At 36.5% G+C, this 21,787-nt stretch overlaps 4 protein-coding genes across 5 annotated transcripts; 2 read left to right on the forward strand and 2 right to left on the reverse strand.

Annotated features, from left to right (window-relative positions):
• Window positions 1-1,815: 1,815 nt before the first annotated feature.
• LOC100183267 (DNA mismatch repair protein Msh2) lies at window positions 1,816-13,694 on the reverse strand. The gene is made up of 18 exons (XM_002126856.4): window positions 13,431-13,694; window positions 12,874-13,031; window positions 12,159-12,243; window positions 11,949-12,094; window positions 11,366-11,502; window positions 10,792-11,080; window positions 9,754-9,908; window positions 9,363-9,423; window positions 8,819-8,986; window positions 8,515-8,664; window positions 8,022-8,134; window positions 7,407-7,587; window positions 6,771-6,951; window positions 6,356-6,504; window positions 5,751-5,847; window positions 4,246-4,467; window positions 2,992-3,155; window positions 1,816-2,173 (listed from the first exon to the last, which is right to left on the reverse strand). Exons 1-18 carry the CDS (start codon window positions 13,678-13,680, stop codon window positions 2,003-2,005), a joined length of 2,877 nt encoding a protein of 958 aa, XP_002126892.2. The 5' UTR covers window positions 13,681-13,694; the 3' UTR covers window positions 1,816-2,002.
• On the reverse strand, window positions 13,668-15,982 carry LOC100187259 (phosphorylated CTD-interacting factor 1). The gene has a single exon (XM_026836309.1). The coding sequence runs from the start codon at window positions 15,924-15,926 to the stop codon at window positions 14,379-14,381; it is 1,548 nt and encodes a 515-aa protein (XP_026692110.1). The 5' UTR covers window positions 15,927-15,982; the 3' UTR covers window positions 13,668-14,378.
• A 417-nt stretch (window positions 15,983-16,399) lies between these two features.
• Window positions 16,400-19,332, forward strand: LOC100180903 (2-phosphoxylose phosphatase 1). Of its 2 annotated transcripts, none has more exons than XM_002126947.1 (11): window positions 16,400-16,583; window positions 16,737-16,790; window positions 16,949-17,098; window positions 17,244-17,372; window positions 17,460-17,605; window positions 17,684-17,860; window positions 17,969-18,146; window positions 18,274-18,403; window positions 18,504-18,692; window positions 18,775-18,893; window positions 18,948-19,332. In XM_002126947.1, the coding sequence occupies exons 1-11, from the start codon at window positions 16,484-16,486 to the stop codon at window positions 19,046-19,048; spliced, it is 1,473 nt and encodes a 490-aa protein (XP_002126983.1). In that variant the 5' UTR covers window positions 16,400-16,483; the 3' UTR covers window positions 19,049-19,332. The 2 variants fall into 2 exon arrangements, with proteins under 2 accessions (XP_002126983.1, XP_026692116.1); XM_026836315.1 differs by having other exon boundaries at window positions 18,775-18,827; window positions 18,894-19,332.
• A 619-nt stretch (window positions 19,333-19,951) lies between these two features.
• Window positions 19,952-21,679, forward strand: LOC100178536 (secretory carrier-associated membrane protein 1-like). The gene is made up of 3 exons (XM_002127076.5): window positions 19,952-20,735; window positions 20,866-21,042; window positions 21,373-21,679. Exons 1-3 carry the CDS (start codon window positions 20,052-20,054, stop codon window positions 21,529-21,531), a joined length of 1,020 nt encoding a protein of 339 aa, XP_002127112.1. The 5' UTR covers window positions 19,952-20,051; the 3' UTR covers window positions 21,532-21,679.
• Window positions 21,680-21,787: the final 108 nt, after the last annotated feature.

Here is a 21,787-nt window from a genome sequence, read left to right on the forward strand (position 1 = left end):
GTAATGCATAATTTATCACAGCGCTGCTTGAGCCTTCATTTAGAGACTAAAGCGTTTTACTGATTTTGGTCGTTTTCTGGAAACCTTACCACGGCAAACTATTGTATCAAATTCCGTACTTGAAGAAAAATTATCTGAATTACAAAACGCACTTTGTAGTGCTGGTGTATTTGTAGCTGTCCTTTTTGTATAAAGTAAAATATTTATGCCAATAGGGGGTTTGATTTTGTAGCATTTTTAATTCCATAAAGCCTTCAAGGGCCATATGTCGCTCCTTGTGGGCGGAGTTAAGCAGTTTTAGAGGCTGGAACAATATCATCTTGTTCAGATTTCGTTCAAAAATTCATCATCGAAAAAATATCGATCTGACCACAAGTGTCAGCCGGCTAAAAGTATTTTCTGTACATGGGGGCTGAGCTCGGCGCCACTTCACTGGGGAGTATCGATTCTGTGGGTTTCAGTCCTGACTGCTGCGGTATGATTACATAACTTGATTATTAACATGCACCTCTACGATAGACTGACATCGAAAAGTCAAAATAATTTATACAGTCCGGCAAACAAGCGCACCAGATTGAAAATTACATAACTGTATCGTCATATTGAAGGCTGATGCATCTTTTTTTGTAATCTTTTGACATATTAATGAACTTAAAAGGGTTTTCCAATTCATCTGATATTTAGGTTAAGGGGTACTTGAATGCATTCGAGTGGTTTTGTTATGTTATTTGCAATTTTAGATTGCCACGCATGCACTCGAAGTTTAATAACGTTGAAACGGTTCATAAATAAGCATATGTGTTTTAAACATAATAGCATGTGTGTTTCAAGCGTATGATTTCTGCAATGTCTGAAGTTCAAAAGGCATACCTTTCCGCACAGTTGAAAAACGTATAGAACTCCAGTAATCAGATATATACAATTACGAACGCATGTCGGCTGGAAAATGCTGGCTTAAGATATTGGTAATCATTTTGGCCGCACACATTATTAGTGTGGTTGATACATACACTGCCATTGGTTGGTCTCACTATGAATTAAACATGCGGTGTGTGGAACACCCATATACACATATTGCTGCATACGCGTGGAAATCTTACTAAACATGGCACTGCCGAAACCCTGAATAAAGTATAGGTGTATATTTCCATAGTAGTAGAATGGGGTAAGATAGCACATTATATCTCATATATATTTCCTATAATCCTATTTTTATCAATCAGCAACGCTATTTTGGGGCATGAGAATATGGTTATATAATTCTGATATTACTCTGCGTTTACTGTAAATTATACGATAAGAGAATGATAACAGGACCATCTTAGCCTCCGACATCGCTTAACAAGTGACTATACGGAAGCTGGCCCTCTATAACAAATTAACCGTGTCGACTCTGTGCGTGCTGTTTTTATATACTTGGGGTATAAAACTGTAGCTTGTTTGCTGTTGTGATCAAACATGTTATTCTCAATAGTCGTTGACACCTATATATGTACGGTTAATTTAGTTTAGGCAGGAAATGACGAAACGGACTGAAGTTCTAGCGTTTTTACAGCAGTATTACAGGATAGTTTCTTAGCACTTTGGTATTGTAACTTCGTAAAACAAAATCGTGAAACATGCAAAGAGTCACACATTGTAGATATAGGTTCACTTTCCTATTTATAAACAGTTAAAATCTTAGAACTCTTCACTGTTTAGTGTCATGCGCTCAATACAAAATCAATCACTGAGAATTCAATTTTCGTTCTTCCTAAAAGAATTTGCGTCAGATTCCGTCTGTTTTGCGCAAGACCTATTGCGGTGGTGCTGAAATAAATCGTCGTGGAGTTTATTGCGCCAAACAGCAGTACAGTATATAAACCGATGGGAAACAGAAGTATAGAAAACGGCAGTGTTTAGATTGTAAAATACAGCGAAAAGAACAAAACGAAGAAAAGGATTTTAAAACCGGGATTTTGTATGGCAGCAAAGAACTGTTTAGATATATGAAGAAACTGAACTAAGTCTGAGCTTCCAGGCCTCGAAGAATGCCTGCTACGTATTCGTTGTCAGAAGAAGCAACTGTGCGTTTGAGTTCGGAAAACTTCGCGCAAGCTTCGGACTCCGAAAGTTTGTTCCACTGTTCACGCTTCACTGCACGCAGGAAATCTCGCACAATTTCTTCACCGTCCTGCGTGGAAGTTGATGGGGTAAGATAGGATAGGATTGTGGGGTAACACGGGACAAGTTAGTGGGGTAAGATGGAACAAACTGGTAGGGTAAGATGGAACAGTTTTCATTCCGTTTTCTTGTCAACCAGTGGAGTAATAGGCAAACCTGGCTTAAACCCTTAGGTTCAAGGCTTAAACGCCGTAGGACCTTACCTATGTAGAATAGAACATCCTGTAAACGGCTGACGATTTGTTTTGACCAGGCTTTTTACAGGGCAATTCGAAGTCACTATGTCTAAGTAGTATACCCAATGCACAAAACGCGTTTAATAAAACGGTTTAAGGGCAAAACATGGACTCTTTTAATAATGATTTAAATATTTCTGAAGACTGTAAGTGTATTGGTGGCCTCTGTACATTTTAAATTTAATACCGCGGGCATTAGTTTTGCTCAACCACTTCGACGTACGCGTAGCTTACCGCAGAAATTCATTTTCTACGCTGGAAAGAGATGGGAGGTTCGGTAGGCATTAATTGAGAAAACGTGGATGAATGTATTTGAATATGATTTCTTTATATGCTTGCGTGGCAAGGCAACGGCAGTCGGTATAACACTGGTGTTCTGTTTCATACATTTATAGCGCGCTTACGAATTATCGCGCGTATGAAGCTGACTGGGTGATTATTGTTTTGTGATTTTAAATCCTTTAGTTCATAATAGCAACAGTCTACGGCACTATATGGGAGCAGTGAGGATACGGTTTTATAATTCTTAAATGGTCTTTGTTTACTACCAAATGGGACGAGAAAATGGAATAAGAAGATAAAAATAAGTTACCGATTTTGTTTTTCTCCTTTTTCTTCCGTCGTCGTCCTCCTTTGACGTATCAGTGACGTAACAATCCTCTAATTCTGCCGCCTTACGCTTGGCGGCGTTTATAACTGAAAGAGGGAAATCCACACATTCTGCTACGTGGATACCAAAGCTCTTGTCGCATGAACCTGGAAGTGATAGTTGAATAAGCATGGGTGTAAAATCGGGTGTCTCCAAAAATTGGGCAACAAAGAATGAAGTTGAATGTAGGAGTTTAGGAATCATTGTATTTTATATTTTGGAAAGCTTAAAAATGCGAGAATGTATAAAACAGATCTACAGTTCTTATCTATAAGTTATACTTATATAGTAGGGTGGGGGGAGATGGGACACATTTAATACATTATATCCAAATAGCCTGATCGTGTTTTAAACAATTAACAACGGTCTGTGGAAGTCGTGAGGATACGGTTTTATAATTCATTGAATGTTTTTTGTTTTTAACCAAATGGAAAGGGAAAACTAAACGAAAAGGTGTCCCATCTTCCCCCACCCTACTATAAGTTACGTGCGGTTTGGCGTTCATGAATCTATAGCAGCATTTATACAAAAAAAAACTTTTTTTTTCAAAATTAAGAAAATTTCACGCCTTGAGCTTTATTTGAAGTGTAAACTGCTTGAAATTTGACGCACCCAACGTGCTTGCGTTTTATTTGCAGCTGAAGTAATTCGATGCAACCGCAGATTGTGTTTTGCGCGAGGCACGAAAATTGCGGTTTCAACGCACGAATAGATTTATGCGTTGGGTTCAAAGAAAAACCGAGTTTGCGGGTTTAAGGTAAGATGAATAAACATGATTGCTCTAGATATAACAAGAAGTATATTGCGATACGAACATAACAGTCCATCCATGGGCGCCGAGCGTGGGGCGGCAAGGTAGGCAGGCCTACCCTAAAATTTTCTGCACAGCGTTATTCACAGTAAACATTTAAACAAATTTGTTTACAAGAATGCAGATCTGACTACATATGTGATAAATACTACACTGGGTCCAACACTTAACGGCAGTTGCCCCAATATAAACCAGTGGTTCCTTATGGGTTGCCAAAAATGACAAGCCTATATTAAAAAAATCCCAAAATCAACCACAAAGTTACATAACTCGTAAGCGGCCATGAGGTGTATGAAACAGAACGCCACTGTTATAACGACTGTCGTTGCCCCTCTACGTCAGGATAAGTAAGTTAAATTAATTAATCAATTTATTTATTCTCGTACCTGGTTTAACTTGGTACAACATCGTTATATGGGAATCGACGTTTTCGTTTGATGACGTCAGAGCTGTGACGTGGTAATTCACCGCTGACGTCACCTCATCTGCCAGTGACGTCATCTCGTGAAAGTGTGTTGCAAAGAGGCAAGCAGCTCTGATCTCTAGTGCCACGTGGCGGGAAATAGCCCATGCGAGGCCAAAACCATCATAAGTTGACGTCCCACGACCTATAGGTTAAAATACGATTTTAATAAATTTTGATATATAGTAGGGTGGGGTAAGATGTGACGTTTTCCGTCTCTTTTTTCGACCTATTTTTGGAGCAAACTTAGAACATTAACAGAATTATATAACTGTAGCCCCGCGACACCAAAGGAGCGTTGCTAATTGCTTAAATAAAGGTATATGGTATTTAGGTGCTATCGGTATCCCATCTGACCCCACAGGATCCCAAGTTACCCCACAGTACACAGGTTTGGTAGCGATTCGTATGCTTGCAACATATGCAGCAATGTCTAGCAAGATGCTAAACTAACTGGAGTTATGCAATTCGTTGACGCATCCAGCCGCTTATATATAACTACAAAGCCTGGACAGTTATAAGATCGAAGCGCCGAATTCCGCAGTATAAATAACGTATTACTTTTACGGCATTGAAAATCACTGGCAGGGCAACATCGGACGCGTGGGCGTGTTATTAATAGCGACGGCCGTGTCCTGCAAAGACAACAAGGTCATGCAGAGTTAATTAGGCCGCGATCCACCGGCACACATTGCCTATTCAATATTTCGCTATAACTGATATGATGTGTTGCGGTGCATGGTGGTTGAATCTAATTTCGGTAATTGGATTGTACGGAACGGGACAGCTGTATAGAAGCCGTTTAAAGCGGCCTGTGTTCTCATTAGCCCGCGGCTTAGCTGCTTTGTATCGAGTTAATATGCGACCTAAAATACATCAACCTCGTAAGCATATAAGTGTCTCTGAGGACAAGAAACGGTTTATGGGCCGGTAGGGCTATAGGCCATAAACTTAATTCGTTCAAGGAAATAATAAGACGTTAAGGTACCACGGAACAATATGGTTTTAATCAAAGGATCACCCCGATATGTTATGAGATAAAATAATAGGCCAGAGTCTTTGGAATGAAATATACTGTAGGATTATGTGGGGCATGATCTAAAACTATATATATACGATTGGTCTTTAAAGTTATGATGATTTTTTTGTGGTACAACCGAATTACAGCCCTGTGGTGTATTAAATTTTAAACACTTTTAATACGGCCTATTTATAAAAAAAAATCAATGTAAAAACACAAGTGGTTGTTCCTCTGCGTACAATACGAGTTCCTATAATGTTTATACTCTATTCTATGTGGGTAAGGTCCCGCAGCGTAGCACGCCATGGGTCATGGGATCAAGGCCAGCATTGGTCTGTATAAAATCAGAATCTGATTTAAAAACAGCTGTTTCAAATTTATTAAAATAAGACTTGGTTTTCATTTACCGAGTTCATCAATGATTATGAGGGAATTGGACGTCGCAGAACGTAGAATGGACGAGGTTTCCAACATTTCTGCCATGAAAGTGGATACACCTTGCGCCTATGGGATTTAAGTGTGGTATGAAATAGTAATGGGGGGAGACGGGACACCTTTCGTACAGAATAGGTATATACTCTGATCGTGTTCTAAACACTTAACAACGGTCTATAGGAGTCGTGAGGATACGGTTTTCATTTACTAAAAAAGGGGACGAAAAAATAAAATGAAAGGCGTCCCATCTTCCCCCATCGTACTATATATGAAAAAAGGTCAGATGAAAAAATTAATGAATATGCACTAGTCGCTTTCAGCAGTGGCATATGGTACTGTGGGGTAAGGTGGATACCGTTTTGCACATTATGTACGTAACCAATACCGTTTATAACCTATGAAATCGCTATATTACGTTTTGGTTCGGGCTTATTTTCTGCAACTTGATCAGTATAGATCTACTTGTTTTATAAATGTGTTGTCACCGAAACCTAACATAGTGATTTGATTGATTAAACAAGGAATGGCTGCATACAAGTTTAATTTTCCAAACACGCATACAGAACAAGTTAATTACCTGGCAATCACCGGCGCCGACACGGGCTAAGATTGCATCGACCAGCGTCACTGTAGCGCCACCACACGGAACAAAACAACCGATCTGCGCCATTAGAACAGCGACTCCTATTTGACGAATGTATGTCGATTTTCCCCCCATGTTAGGACCTGGAATGTAAAAAATACCGATTTTATAGAGAAAGATTAATACAGTTTAAAATAACTAGTTGAATAATCGTAAATTATGTGTTTGAAAAAGAAATAAATTGTAAAACATTTTTTTTTTAAATAGCGTTACAAAAAGAATAAAATTTTAAATAAAATTTACAACTAGAACAGAGACAAAAGGAAAACTTAAAAAAAACTACAGAAAAATCAAGTTTAAATAAATCAAAATCATAACTTGGCCGGTGAATAAGAGTAGCTAATAGCACCTGTTACAATAATAAAGTTGTGTTCGTTTTTTTTCAGCAGCAAATCGTTAGGAATAAATGACACGTCGTCCTGCCTCTCCACGCATGGATGCCTGCACTGGTCCAGTTTAATCAGGTTCGAACCAGTTCCAAGCGGCTGAAGAACGGGACGAACGTACGGAGTAGGAGCGGTGACTGCAGCCTGCGTGGTAACTCGCATGTATTATAAACATATAACTGTAGAGTGTAGAGCTTCCATATTTATACACGTTATAATAGAGCTACTGGTTTTGCATCTAATTTCCGTTTTCGCTGTTTTAACTCTTCCAATGGCCCGAAAAACAAGTCAAAAACAGCTATAACAATAAAATAACTGGAAAGTGGGAATGAGCAATGAGGTGTATACAATAAGACATAAGGACACCATATGTGTAGTTACGCCACGTGAGGATGAAAAAGTGACATTTATTCATCGTAATTATATTTTACCGAACGAAGAACAGTATAATCCTGCTATGCACTAATATTGCATCAACTACACTGGTATGTTTTTACGGTTTTAAACATTTTGAACTTTGATACCGTATTTGTGGAATAAATAAAAAAAAACGTTTTGTATAACTATATTTATTGCTTTGTGAAAATTCGTTTCGTTACCTGGGCAAATGACAACAATACATCCAGTTTTGCAATGACGTCACCCAGCGATCGCATAGGTTCAGCATACCCGCATGCTATCGTCATAATCTCCATGACAACAGCGTCCTGCTGTGCCTCATACGCGGCTCGACAGTCCTGGTAGTCGTCGCTGAGCTGCTGTAGTTGTGTATTGACGAACCTGAATGATAGATTAAATGTAACTTGCTTTATCCTCGCCCGAAAACGACAGTCGTTATAACAGGGGTGTTTATACACCTCGTGCTCACTTACAAGTTACCACGTATGTAACTTTGCCGTGATTGTTTTTTGTCTGTATGACTGACAGTTTCCATTAGTGACCACTAGGACACATGCACTCACAATGGTAGCAAGTAGCAACGAGCTTTGAATCTATATCTTTAAGCCTAGAAAGGCTGACACGGTAACGACTGTGCAACGACGCCGAACTAAAGTTTTTAATAATTCTGTAGCAAAAGCTGCGATAAAACCAGGCGTTTCGTAGATAAACGAACATGTCCCTATATCTTTAATTCTAACTAAATGATTCGCACATTATGACATATTAATGTTATAATTTTGTCCACAACAATATCATTAAGCATTTAGATTTACCTTACTCCAGCTTTGTTCGTATCAAGAGTCGTGAATTTTTTATTCTGTCGAAGGGATTTCTCTTCTTTACAAGTGACGCGGAACACGTAGCCGAACTGTGGGGCGAGTTCAAGCTGAAAGTAGAGATAACTTATTGTGGTGTATTGACCATAACTGTGGAGTGGAGGATTTTAGGTAATGAAAATCGTATCTGTAATGTTAATGTATGTATTATATACCTGTGTAGTTTTATGTTCAAATAATACGAGTACCAAACCTTGTAAAATGACATAAAACGTATGAATGTATACACAAAACCGTACAAAATGATTAAGTAGAAAATTTTTCATTGAAAAGCAACTTAAAAAGTCAAGAACATGATTAATTCAGTTACATAACTCGACATTGAAAAAGAACTTAAAAATGTACAAAAATCCAACCCAAAACTCAATATGCTATCAGATCTATTAGCTAAAACTATAATTAGAATAACTTGGTTCAATGATGTTTTTACCTTTATTGATTTTCCTTTTTCCAAACCAAGTTGATCGGCAGCTTGAGTGAAACTTTCATTCATTTCTTCTTCTATGTCGTCCATTTTCACACGGAGTCGCTTCAATTCAGGATCAAAGTCGCATTTAACCATAAACTCATGCTTCTCAATCTGTGTGAATTTAGAAAAAAGCATGATTTTTTTATTCCTTATAACACCTCAACATTACTATTTATAAGTTCACTAAAGTATGAATGTTTACAACATATGCTTAAAATAAGCTATTTTGGCAATGTTTGATTAATTTTTAAACAGTTTTTCTCACCAGTTTAAAATCGAGTGTTGTCTCCAACATTTCTGTAAATTTCTCAAAATCCAAAGATAGTTGGTGAATTGGGTTAAGAAAAGTTTCACGTAGCAAGTTGTAATTGTTTTCCAACGCTTCTGCGTGTCTGCCTATGCTTTCACAGACATATGGCATCTGTTTTATGGCCTGGAAGGAAAGGGGTTATTAATTAAAAACCGTCAAATTGCAGTTAGACATATGCAGGAAGTGAAATTTTCTGCATTGAAAAAGTCAGTAAACATTACAAATAATTACATGAATTTATTTTTAAAGGATTATGTGTCTAACATAATCCTTTTTAAAAGATAATGTGTTTAACTTAAAGTAAACAGCCTTTCCTGTGTTTATAAAAGTTTGACGCTTATGTAGTGAATGTTTATTTGTTGTAAGCCTATTTTTCTTACTTTTCAGTAAAAATAAGCTGTGGTACTTTAAATTTAGGAGTGTTTGTAATATTATTTTCATGTTTGTAATATTATTACAGTTAAAAAATATAATATTATTTTTTTAAATGATAAAGTACCTGATAAACACGATAGGAATCTTGCAAAGTTGCTTTTTTGCGGTGGAATTTTTTAGAAAGCCTGAAAGAAATGTTACAAGTATGAAACATGTTTCATATCTTTACTCTGAGTTTAATCTGCTTTGGATCTTTACACAGTTACAATATTAAAAAGTAAATATCTAATGCAATTGCAAACTAGCAAATAGACTTGTACAGGTAAAATAAAAAAAAATAAAAACTTGTAAAAATGCATCAGAAATATAATAGGATGATAACAAAATTCAACAGAAATATTATATATCTTTAAGCATGTAACGCATGACAAAAAAATGTTTTTAAGTTTCAACAAACTGTTGATAATATTAGAACTATAATAAAAAAACAAATTGAGTTTTTCAGTTGTTGTTACCTGTCAAAATCAGGAAGTTTTTTAAGATGTTCGTCGACTAATGATCTTCTTAGTTCGGAGCAATCTACGAAAGCCTCTACGATGCTCAACCTCTCTTCCAGGATGTTGACATCAATAAGAGGTTGTTTAATCCACCGTGAGAGAAGCCTCTGGCCCTGGAAATATTAGAGAATTAAGATTTGCTGCATTGGGACAAAAAAATAAAGTTTTTACATTAAGACGAAAAGAAAAAATAAAGTTTTTTTACATTGAAGGCAAAAGTTAAGATTTATTACAATAGGGCGAAAAATAAAATTTTTACAAGCAAAAATATTAGGACTTGTTACTTAGGACATTGGTTTCCAAAGTAGGCGCTGGCTATACACTGGCCAGTTGGGAGACACTAAGAGTAAATCGGGAAAGTTTTACTAAGATATGCCAATCAAAGTGTAAAACTAGGTGTTTTAGACAAAACAGTGCCAATATTTAACTAAAAAATTTTTCGCCCTACAGTCGAACATACATACTATATTTATATGTGTCGTGGGGTTTTGAAAGGAATTTATCCGCCATTAAATCAAGTTTGAATGCACTGCAAGCGGCTGAGGACCTCAGTTACTGGTAAACACTTGCAACGAGATATGCAAGTGAAGGGTATCAGTTTTAACACAGATGTAATGAGCATATGTTTCCTGTGACACTGATAGTGATAGAATAGGTGTATCTGTGTGGCAAGACACTAGCAGATATTTATTCAATCCCCTAGTTAATAATAAGCTGTAGAACCTGCATGGCTATTTGAACTTTAGGTGAAATCGTCTTAAACAGCGGATCATAGGGTCACAATCTGATTGGTAAAAAATAATGTAATCTCAAAGCAGACATTCGCATTTAGTCTCAATGCAGCCTAGATCGAGCGTACAAAATATACATGGTGTTAAATATATATATCGTGTAATGGCACCGCAAACCATTGTTGCTTAAACGTATATATATATACGTAGGGTGGCATCATAGTGTTAGTGTTAATGAATAAAATAAATATACATAACAACAAACCTGTACTGTCTGACAATAGTTCAGTAAGCCATATAATGAATCAACTGGTTTAGAGTTCTGTGCAACTCCCTGTGCGGTGCGCTCTGGGAACAAATTAAGCGCAGAATACGCCGCACTGTCCAACTTCATGTATTGGGAAAGTTCGAATTTTCGGATCCTGAATTCCCCGAAATTTTCCTCCTTGCTCATGAGCTCCAGGTATCGGATGAGGGAGGAAAGTGAAGAGGATGCAAGGGGATGATCTGATGTCCATGATGCTCCTACTGGAACTTCATCTTGGTCAGACTGCCTATTTCAATGTCAAAATTTATTGATATATTAAATACAATGGAGTATACTGTGTATTTACACTACATATGAAATACTTCACACTTTTAGAGTATTGTAAACAACTAGTTTAATTACCACTCGCACTGAAGTGACTGAACACAGCTTTTCATAGAAAAAAACTATACAAGAAGTTGTTATTCAAAAGAGAGAAATATTTTACAAAAAAATAACCCAATATCATGCTTCTCTTCATTTTCCCATTTAAAATACATCTCCAGTCACCTATTTAAACAAAAATTCTTACTTTTTTTTAGTTTTTATTAATCGTTTCAAATCCTGTGCCAAGTCTTTTGTGCTAAAGTCTGACTTTGGTCGTTCTGTAATTAACAACCCACTTCGTTTGATAACTTCGCTAAGTTTGGATGCTTCATGGGAGGTGTCCTGCATGGAAGATACTGTGAGTGTGTGATCATGAATGAACGTAACTTTCTTTATTCTCATCTCATGGTCAGAAAGCGACAGATGTTATACCACAGGGGTTCTGTTTCATACACCTCATGCTAGATTACGGGTTACCATGTATGTAACTTTATGGATGATTGTTTTTCCCATTTGGTTGACAAATTATACAACCCATTGCCATTAGTGACTGGGTTGGGGCAATTACTGTTAACGTGTTAAGTATCTTGCTCAAAAACACATATGACCAAGACAGGAGCAGCGACGAGCCTTGAACCCATCACATATGAGTTAGAGGCAGATATTGTCATTTGTAGCACACATTACTATCATTAAAAGCAACAAATTTCAATACAAAAGCCATTTTAATAATAAATATTCCTAAACTCTAAAAAACACAAATCATTTTCTATAAAAATACCACATACCAGTTTTGGCACAATGCATTCCTTAGGACCCAGCTGTATAATAGCAGATTCGAGATTGGAGAAATGATCATTATCGGAGAACTCTGCGTACATTACCTCGCATGATCTAGTGTCAACATACGCAAGACCTACTGTACTTTGGCCACCTGTAAGCAGCAAATATTTAATGATTATGAAGAAGTGCTGCAAGCAAACAAAAGGTGAACTTACCGGCAGCAAGTGTGTACTTAACACTGATAACTGCAGATGATGTCTGGTCTCCAATGTCAACATTTTTGAACAGGATATCTTCAACCTGAAAATAAATAGAAAAATGGATTTTTTTTTTTTATTGTCATATTGGAATAAGTTGTTTTATCATTAATTAAAATTCTATTTTTCAGAATTTTTAGTCTAAAAACAACAACATGAAAGTAAAGAGAAATACTTTTACTTTTTAATGTCATGTTGAAATGACTTAAATCACCTACTTTATGATTACTTAAAATACATGTAAAATTTTTCCAGAATTCCTGGTCTTCAAATGGCAAAACACCTCTATAGCTATCTTACTTTTAAAAATCAGAGTATCCTTCAAGTTACAGGCCATCACACTATGTTATTATATTAACCTATTTAATTTTATGCATTACATACCAATGGTAGGAGGGGGGTATAAATACCACAAGACAGCGAAGACACAATGTTGGTGTGATTACACTAGGCTAGTGACTAGCTGTATTTAATAAAAAAGAATATAAACAGTAAACATGATGAAAAATTGGTGTTACGACTAAAGCACCACGCTTCTGAGAAATAGTAATCTAGTAACAATAAGAATAACAGATTGAGGCCGCAAAACACACTGAAAAAATCTCGGCCAGTACTGGCAATCTTTATATACCCAACAGACCACAGCAAAATGGTGTAAAGACTCTCAATCTACCTCGTTGAGGTTGCCAGGTGAAGCTTTGTATGCGAGTTCCCATTTACGATTGGACAACTGTCGATACACCTCAAGGCGATATTGCATCACCAACAAAAGATCTCTTGCAAGCGATTCAAAATTTAGTTGACTTAGAAATACAGTGGGAACTTTAGCATCTGAAAATTATTGAAAAATATTAAAAACAGAATTATTTCTGTTAATGTTAACCTTGCATTAAAAAGGGTTGAACTGACTTAACCTTTTGCACTTGAAAATTCAACTAAAAAATGTATATATATCCCTATATAAATATATTACGAATAATATTGTTATATTTTCTCTGTATTAAAATGGTACAACAATTTTATAAATGGACTTATATAATCATTAATCATTTTCTTTCCCACACATCAAATTTCGCAATGACCTGTCAACTTTAACTGACCTTAATATCCGTTTATTTTAAACCGCACTTGCGTAAATTACAAGCCAAACATACTTCAAAGTTCAAACACTAATAAAACATTAACCAAGCATGCGTTGATGTGGCGTAACTTTCGCAATTTGAGTTTCACCTTTTTTTCCAAGTTCTTTTACAGCAGTTGAAGACTTAAAGATATGCTTTGCTGCCAGGTCTGCATCTTTGCTGTGAGAAGAGTAAAATTCACCGTGATCAAATACCCTGTATGTGGCATCTGCTTTCTCTGGCAATGAGTCACAGAACTTAAAGAAGCCAACCTGGTCATCAATTGACCACTTCGCTTTGGCCTGCAGGTTGGCCATTAGTATATAATATGTCCCTAAACTGCACCTAGATGTGTACATGTCACAGAATTACTTTCACATTGAAAACATGAACTAATACAAACCAAAGTGTAAAATCATTATTCAAACAACTTGATTTGCATTACAACAAAAAAATACTTTTATGGTTCAATTTTGCATCAGTCAATAGGCCAGTAAAATGGTGCCTAGTTTAGACACAAATAACTCATAACATACACATGTTGAGCCAGAGATCAGACAGACAAATACTTTTAGAAGTTCATGTTAAATAGAGATACAAGGCAAGGTAAAAGCAATAGAATATTACTGCGATATTTTAATATAAAATATTTTCCCAAACTTAGAAAAATCCGACAGAACATTTTGAGTGCAATATATTATACCAGCACGATACATATCGATATGAATACATTGGACCACATAATTAGAATCCGGCAGCAATATTTAGAAACCAGTTTTTACAAGCTAGTGTTACACACAAAACAAACAAAATACATTACACAGAAGCTCTGTAATTTATTGGGACTTTTCAAAGCTGCATAAATAGAGAGTTTATTAGCAACAAATAAGGTAAGCTTTAACAACAGTACAAAGCAGTATTCGTAAACCAATTTTGAATGAGCCTAAATGAAGTTTTGAAAAGACGTATTTCACGCATACATGGTCAAAAAATGAATGTTGCAATCAGTCAAATTTACAGTTTTTTCGAAACAGTGGCACACAAAAAGTAAATAACATTATTCCGTAGTTCTGTATATCTGCTTGCGCACATCTGGCCTAAAAGCAGTGAGCAATTTACGCAGTCTGTCCTGGGTAGGACCCCATTTTTGGAAACCACTTTCATTTTGAAGAAAGAAAACCATAGTCCCGTGCACTGCTTTATGGTAGACTTCTTTTAAAGGGGCGACATGCTGTAACCCACTTCGGTATTCGTGCTCGAAAGCTGGAACCAGGACCTGTTTCCTTTTAAATTTACTCGTTTCCATTCTCAGAATGGCAATAGGGGTTGGATCGCGCCATTCTGGAACAAAAACGATAAATGAAAGTGGTTCATTACTTTGAGCTAACAGTTTTTCAAAATGGTCTACCATGGCTTCCATTAATTCTTCAGCAAATGGAGGATTAACCTCAAACGAGCCACTAACAGGAAACAACTTCATGAGTGGTCCACTTGAACCAAAGTAACAATCAGTATCCGCAAAAGCTGATGAATAATTCTTATAGTAACTGTTCAGTGGTGAAGCAAAGCATTCCATAGTCACTCCAAAAACGCTATAAAGACACTCAAAGACTGTGGACGGTAGTGCACCCTGAAGCATTATACCTTCATACTGATTTGGGCCGAAAAATGTCTGATACCTTCTTAACAAGCACCAAACTCGCTGCAAAAATAATTCCATTTTTGGATCATCTTTGCAGCTGATTCTATAAAGGGCTTCTAACTTTTCCAGGTAGAGGTAGTTTAGTCTTACAAGCTCACCATTATAGGTGAGGCACACATGGCGTTTGTTTATCTCCTGTGTAATACCTGCTACTTTTGGAGTCTCGCAAGGCATGACTATAGGTCGAATTAGCTCCAGCCTACCACTTGGTGGGAGGGCTGCAGGGATTTCAATATTATGTAATTGCAGGACTTCTACATGTTTATCAAGTATTTTCTTTGATGATTCTTGGGACATATGGTACATGGTTCGGCATATATCCTCCACAGAGGACTTTGCAGCTTCAGCTAAATATGCACCACATTGTCTGCGTAAATGAGCAAGTCGATTTAAATAATCATCTATAAGTGCATTTTGGTCCTTTCTAAGCCATGAAAATGTTTCTTCTACATGCCATTTAACCAGTTTCCTGGCTTCAGCAGTGAAAGGTCTAGCTTCAATCATTTTTTTCGCAGCGTCTGCATACTGAAACAGTTGTTTTCTTGCATCGGATAGGGATTTGATTTTAGATAATCGAATTGGAATGTCGTACATTATCTCACGAAACATTGCCGGTGAAACTTCATCAGTACAAGCAGTTGGCAGCATGGGGTCACGACCTTTGTCATAAACTTTTCTCTCCATAATCCAACGATTAAAAGATTCATTTGGTGCATCAATGCCTTCTTTGGACATGCATAGATCTTGGTAAAATTCCCTCAGTTTTTTTGTTACATTTGCCCGGTAATGCTCAATTTCTGGGGTGGGTGGTGGTGCAGCACATGGGGCACCTTGCATTACACGAACATCTGTTTCAATGTTAAAGTTCCAAAACTTCTCTACAGGCTTATGTGATTCGTCCATGACTGTTAAGTTTTCTACTCTATACACAGTACACTCTAATGCGAAAAGTTTACTATGAAATATAAATGGTACAGTTAAAATTTAACGTACTGTAACAACACACGATTGCATTGCAGGCACATACTATATCAAGACGTAGAACGCAAAAGATAATCGTAAGAGACTAAGCAAACTACTCTCATATACCCATGTTCGCGTTATACGCACAAATTACATGCAAATTCCGGTTAAAAGTGTTCTGGGACTAAAGATAACTATTCGACACGACCATGCTTTGTCTGTGAGCGGGATTTAATATGAGACATCACGTGACTGTGTCGGATTTTATGTGGGGTGGGCATTATTTGCCTTTTTCTTTTTTTGTGGTTGATTGACAGCAGAGGTCCGGGTGTATTGACAATGTGTTCGGGTGAAATATTGTTTAGATTATCTGTTGCTGTTGTTTTATACAAATTTTAAATATTTTAAAGTGCATTTTCTTAGGATAGTCAATGTTTTTGATAATCAACTAAAATAATGTTGTGAAATAAAAGCATACGACAGGCCACAGCCTGAATATGAAGAAAGCCTCTACAAAATGGATGCTATTTGCAACTGCCCTTATTTCCATATTCTTAGTAACAATGTGGACTTTGCAATATCGTTCCAAAGATCATTGTAAAATGTGTTTTAAATTAATAGATTATGTGTTACAAAGTGTGTTCATACTATACTGACTGTTCTATTTGTTCTTAGGTCTAGTTCTTAATATCCTTTATTGTAACTAATAATTTACTCTGAATTACCCTTTAAACATTATTTTATTTTTAGTTAAAGCAAAACAGCTAAATACAGATCATTCATATAAGCTGGAAAGTGAAAAAGGTAATGTGTTTATTTTTCATATGCTGGCTAAATATGACTAAAATTTACTCATGTCACTGCTAAATATGAATCAAAATTGGAGCACAGACATATTTTTTAAAGCCCATGTTTACTTGTGTACTTACAAAGTTACAATACATGTTTTTGTTACTGTGCAGAACAACCCAAAACTACAACCACTCCTGCTCCTTTGGTCCCACACACACAACCTGGTGTTCGTGTTAAAACTAAAAAGGAGGTTAAACCTAATCCTGTTGAATACTACTGCAATTTCCCCAACAGCAATGACATATTTAAGATGCAAGAAGGTGGGTAACTACCGTTAGCTTAAACTAGGTAGATCCCATCATCAAGGTTATTGTCTATGTGTGTCTCCTATCCTATATAAATACACAGCCTACTCACTAAAATGGACAGCCTACTCATTAAAGTTTTCAATTGATTTTCATGTAGGTAATGGCCAAAAAGGATGGAAATTGAAACAAGTGCAAATAGTGATCAGACATGGAGACAGAGCACCTTTGAATTTGAATGTGTACCATAAATTCAGAACCAAAAACCGCTTTTGTAATATACATTCAAGTATGTTTCTAACAGTGTGTTATTATATATGATGCTAATATAGTATTAATTAGTCTCTAAACTGTGATTTTCTTGTAAATTATTCAGATTTCTACTCTGACACATTAAAATTGGTATCAAATTATAGAAATAGCATAATGAAGGATCAAAACTCACAACATTTACCTTATTTCGCACAACCTTTGCCCGAAGGGATTGTCTGCAGTCCAGGCCAATTAACAGTCATTGGTGCAGTAAGTGACATTCATATTTTTTTAACATAAAAAGAATACATACATAAACATTTTTAAAGTTTTGTTTTTCATTACCAGTTACAACATTTACACAACGGTTTGATGCTGCGTGAGGCTTACATTCGAAAGCACAAACTGGTAGACCCTGCCACTCAAGATAAATTTGTCTATGTTCGTTCCACTCATGTTCGACGCACATTTCAAAGTGCTGTTGCTTTCTTGTATGGCTTTTTACCTAACTATCACCTTCAAGACGTAAGCTCTGTAGAATTATTTTGTTTATGGAGATTTCGTTTTTTGCAATGGCAGTGCATGTGAGTTTATCAGTTTATCTATAAAAATATAAAAAATGTCTCATTGCAGATTCCAATAACCTTTACAATGGGTCCAACATTTTGTGAGAAACACTGTGTGTGCCCAATTGTTAAAACCTTGGAAAAGAAGGTAAAGAAAACTCAGTACCAAAATTACTTAAAAAGGCAGAGGAACAATCCTATTATAAAGAATATCTCCAGAATTACTGGAATTGGAGATCACACCGGTAAACATTTGACATTTATTTAAAGTGTGAAAAAAACTGTGAAGCCACAAGCCAATCCATTAATTTATGCTCTTATAGCGTGTGTCTTTTTACAATTTTCATTTTATCTTTTAACACTTTTATGCAGGACCCCTCATGGATTCGTTGGTAACAGGGTATATCTGCAAGCAAATTCCTTTGCCATGTAATGAAAATGGAGAGTGTGTGGAGCTATCTGAATTAAATGTTGTAATGAATGAACAAGAATATCTAAACAGGTAGATGGAAGTAATAACAAAAAGTGTCATGTATAATATGCAGATCAGTAATACTAAGTAGTAAATGACACTTTTCAGATTAAATTGTTTTGATTTTCAGAGTTACCCGACTAGAGTCTCCTGCAAGAAATATATCATTGTTACAAATTCAACCTTTTCTGGAAAATATCACCAATCATATGAAACAAGTTGTGGAAGATTCAGCTGCTCAAAGAAAAGCAGTTTTGTATTCAGGGCATGACCTGACTCTTGCACCATTAATTCAAGCACTAGGCTTGCCAGAATATAGGTAAAAAAGTGAAATATAGAAGATTAATAAATTTTAACACCAATTAGTAGATTTAAATGGCTAACCCTAAACCATTTTGTAGGTGGCCAAGATTAGCAAGTCGTTTGGTGTTTGAGCTTTGGCAAGCAACAGATGGTATGCACTTTGTAAAAATTCTTTTCAATGGCGTTGATGTTACCAATGACACTGCTTTTTGTCCAGGTTGGTATAAGAATTCTGATTTTGCAAGAAGATTTTATGGTGTATTATTTACAGGTAAAAACAAGCCATGTTCATATAACTCTTTTATGCAATTCCAAAGGGACATAGGGAAATATTTTGGATTTGATTCAAGAAGTTCTGTATGCAAAAGCTAATACTGTCCTGCTACAAGTCAATCAAATGATATGTCTACTGTCTCTTTATTTATTTTATGTACCCAATATTCCATTTGCCATATTGACTTTTTTTTCTTCTATTTGCACTTTAGAGTTAGAATTTTTTTACTACGCTGTATCATTAACAAATTTAGAATTTTTTTATTAAGCTGTTTCATTAACAGATCTATAATCTTCAAGTGAAGGAAATTATGTTTTCAAGTGTATTTTTCTGTATTTCCAGTATTGCAGTAAGAAGTAATAAAAGTGTTGGACATGCTAAATTTGTTTGTTTTAGGTGATTTAAAGAATGGCTCATATAGAATGCACTGACCAACGGTACACACCGTTGCACTGACAGTGCTGTAAGTAAATATAATACCAGAAAAATAGTGTTACCATAGATATCTGTGTTACCACTGAAATTTCAGGAACAGTTGTTTACCATTTATATGAGGTTCGGATAATAAATCGAAGTAATGTATATGCAGGGCAAATTTCCGGTCACATGCCAACAGACGTTTGTTATTCATGCATTACTAGTATCTCATGCGCGTTCACACAACGGGGACTGAAGGAATAGATCTGTCTGTCTCGAGACTAAAAACACGAGATCGTGACGTCACTGGGCATATATATTCGTAATGAATTAGTTTGAATGAAAGTGAGATTACCGTACTTTGGATTTAAGTAGCTATATTACCATATATGCCTAATTATTTTTACTTTTAAAACAAACAGAGTTCGCAATAAGTTTAAAAGATAAACAATACAAGCCATTGGGAGTGCAGACAGTGTGTTGTTTTATAGGTGTAGGCTTAGTAAGCGAACTACCGGTATGGCAGTATACTGACATTTGAATACGCGTTAACGTATTTATATTGTATTTTCTTTTAACAGTACAAAGCCGACACTTCTAAATTGTTCTGTCAAATGACCTCATAGCTTATAACGCAATCAGGTTAATTCCCCTTGGTTTTGCCCTTTAAATTTCTCCATCAAAATGAGCAACTTTGATGCCAATCCATTTGCTGATCCATTCCAAGATGGCTCAGTTACCGCAGCCACATCATCTGACAAAGCTAACTTGGAAGATTTCAACCCGTTTGCTCAAACTGCCAATGATAATAATGCACCTGCTATGATGCAACCCACCAACCCCCCTCCCCCATACACTGACTATGGATCGAATAATATTTCACCTAACTCTGCACCCCCGGTAGCGGCACCCGCCGCACCACCTGTCATTCCTGGTCATGAAGAGTTGTTGAAACGACAGGAAGAGCTTGAGAGAAAAGCAGAAGAACTCCAACGCAGAGAACAGCAAATGGCGTCATCAAACTACAACCCAAGAAGTAACAATTGGCCACCAATTCCAAAATGGTTCCCTGTTGGTCCATGTTTCTACCAAGACTTTTCGGTTGACATACCCCACGAGTTTCAAACTACCATAAAAATGCTCTATTATCTATGGATGTTCTACTGCCTGGTCATGTTCTTTAACATGCTTACATCTCTTGCTGTATTCTGTGTAGACAGCACAACAGGCACAGGATTTGGATTGTCCATTCTATGGTGGTTACTTTTCACCCCATGCTCTCTGTGCTGGTACCGACCCGCATACAAGGCATTCCGTAGTGACAGCTCATTTAACTTCTTTTTGTTTTTCTTCATCATGTTTTTCCAGGTAAGAATAGACTGGAACAGTTTCTAAATCTGTCTAATAAAATTTTTTGATAAATTTCCGTCTTAAGAAAACTGACCGAATTGGAAATATTTATTACTTATGATTGTTTAATGACTTCTTGTGTTCATAGGCATGTGTTGGTGTTATCATGGCAGTTGGGATTCCTAATTCTGGCTACTCTGGATGGATTGTTGCACTCGGTCATTTTGACGCCTCGAAAGGTGGACCAGGAATTGGAATTATGGCTTCAATTCAATCCACTATGTTCACTGTCATGGCTGTGCTTTCAATTATTTTGCTTAAGAAGGTACATCAATTATTCAAGCCTGAGTCCATATAGGCATTATAGATTAGAGATAAGCTTAACGTTTTTGTATTTTTAACAAAATCTGGAATGATATTATATTATGAATGCAGTTTTGCCCACTGTTGCCAAACATAGGAAACCTCATTAAACATTGTGGAACATACTTTTGCTTTCCTTGTCTGTATAGAGTCACTAATAGGCAAGGGTAAAGCTGTTATTTTGTAAATCTGGGGCCAAAACATACAATATCACCCGTATTCAAAAGTTAGGCTGACATGGGCACCATATATTGTGTGGAGCATGACTAAGGTGCTTATTTTTGTTTCACAGGTTCATTCAGTGTACAGATCAACTGGGGCGAGCTTTGAAAAGGCACAACAGGAGTTTGCTAGTGATGTTATGAAGAATCCAGGAGTACAAACTGCAGCAGCAAACGCTGCCGGTGCAGCTGCTAGTTCTGCTGCACAGAACCTAGGTGGCAGATATTGAAACACTAACTGCTAGTTGGACCTGCAGCGCTGGCAGCCAAATAGTGCAGGAAGTAGCACCTGCAAAATAGCCCTTCGAAAACGTTGGCTGTAAGTGTTGTTGTTCTCTTGATAATTAAGTGGCAATAGAAATGGAGCATTTTTCATAACAGCAATTTCATAATTCCGTCACAACAGCTTAGGCTTTCTGCTTCACCCATTTCTCATGCTAATTTATCCTCTGTTAATTCAGAGAATGTCACTTGAAAAGTTGTGTT

Source organism: Ciona intestinalis, chromosome 10 (genome assembly GCF_000224145.3).
Source record: "Ciona intestinalis chromosome 10, KH, whole genome shotgun sequence".
Classification (NCBI taxonomy): Eukaryota; Metazoa; Chordata; class Ascidiacea; order Phlebobranchia; family Cionidae; genus Ciona; species Ciona intestinalis.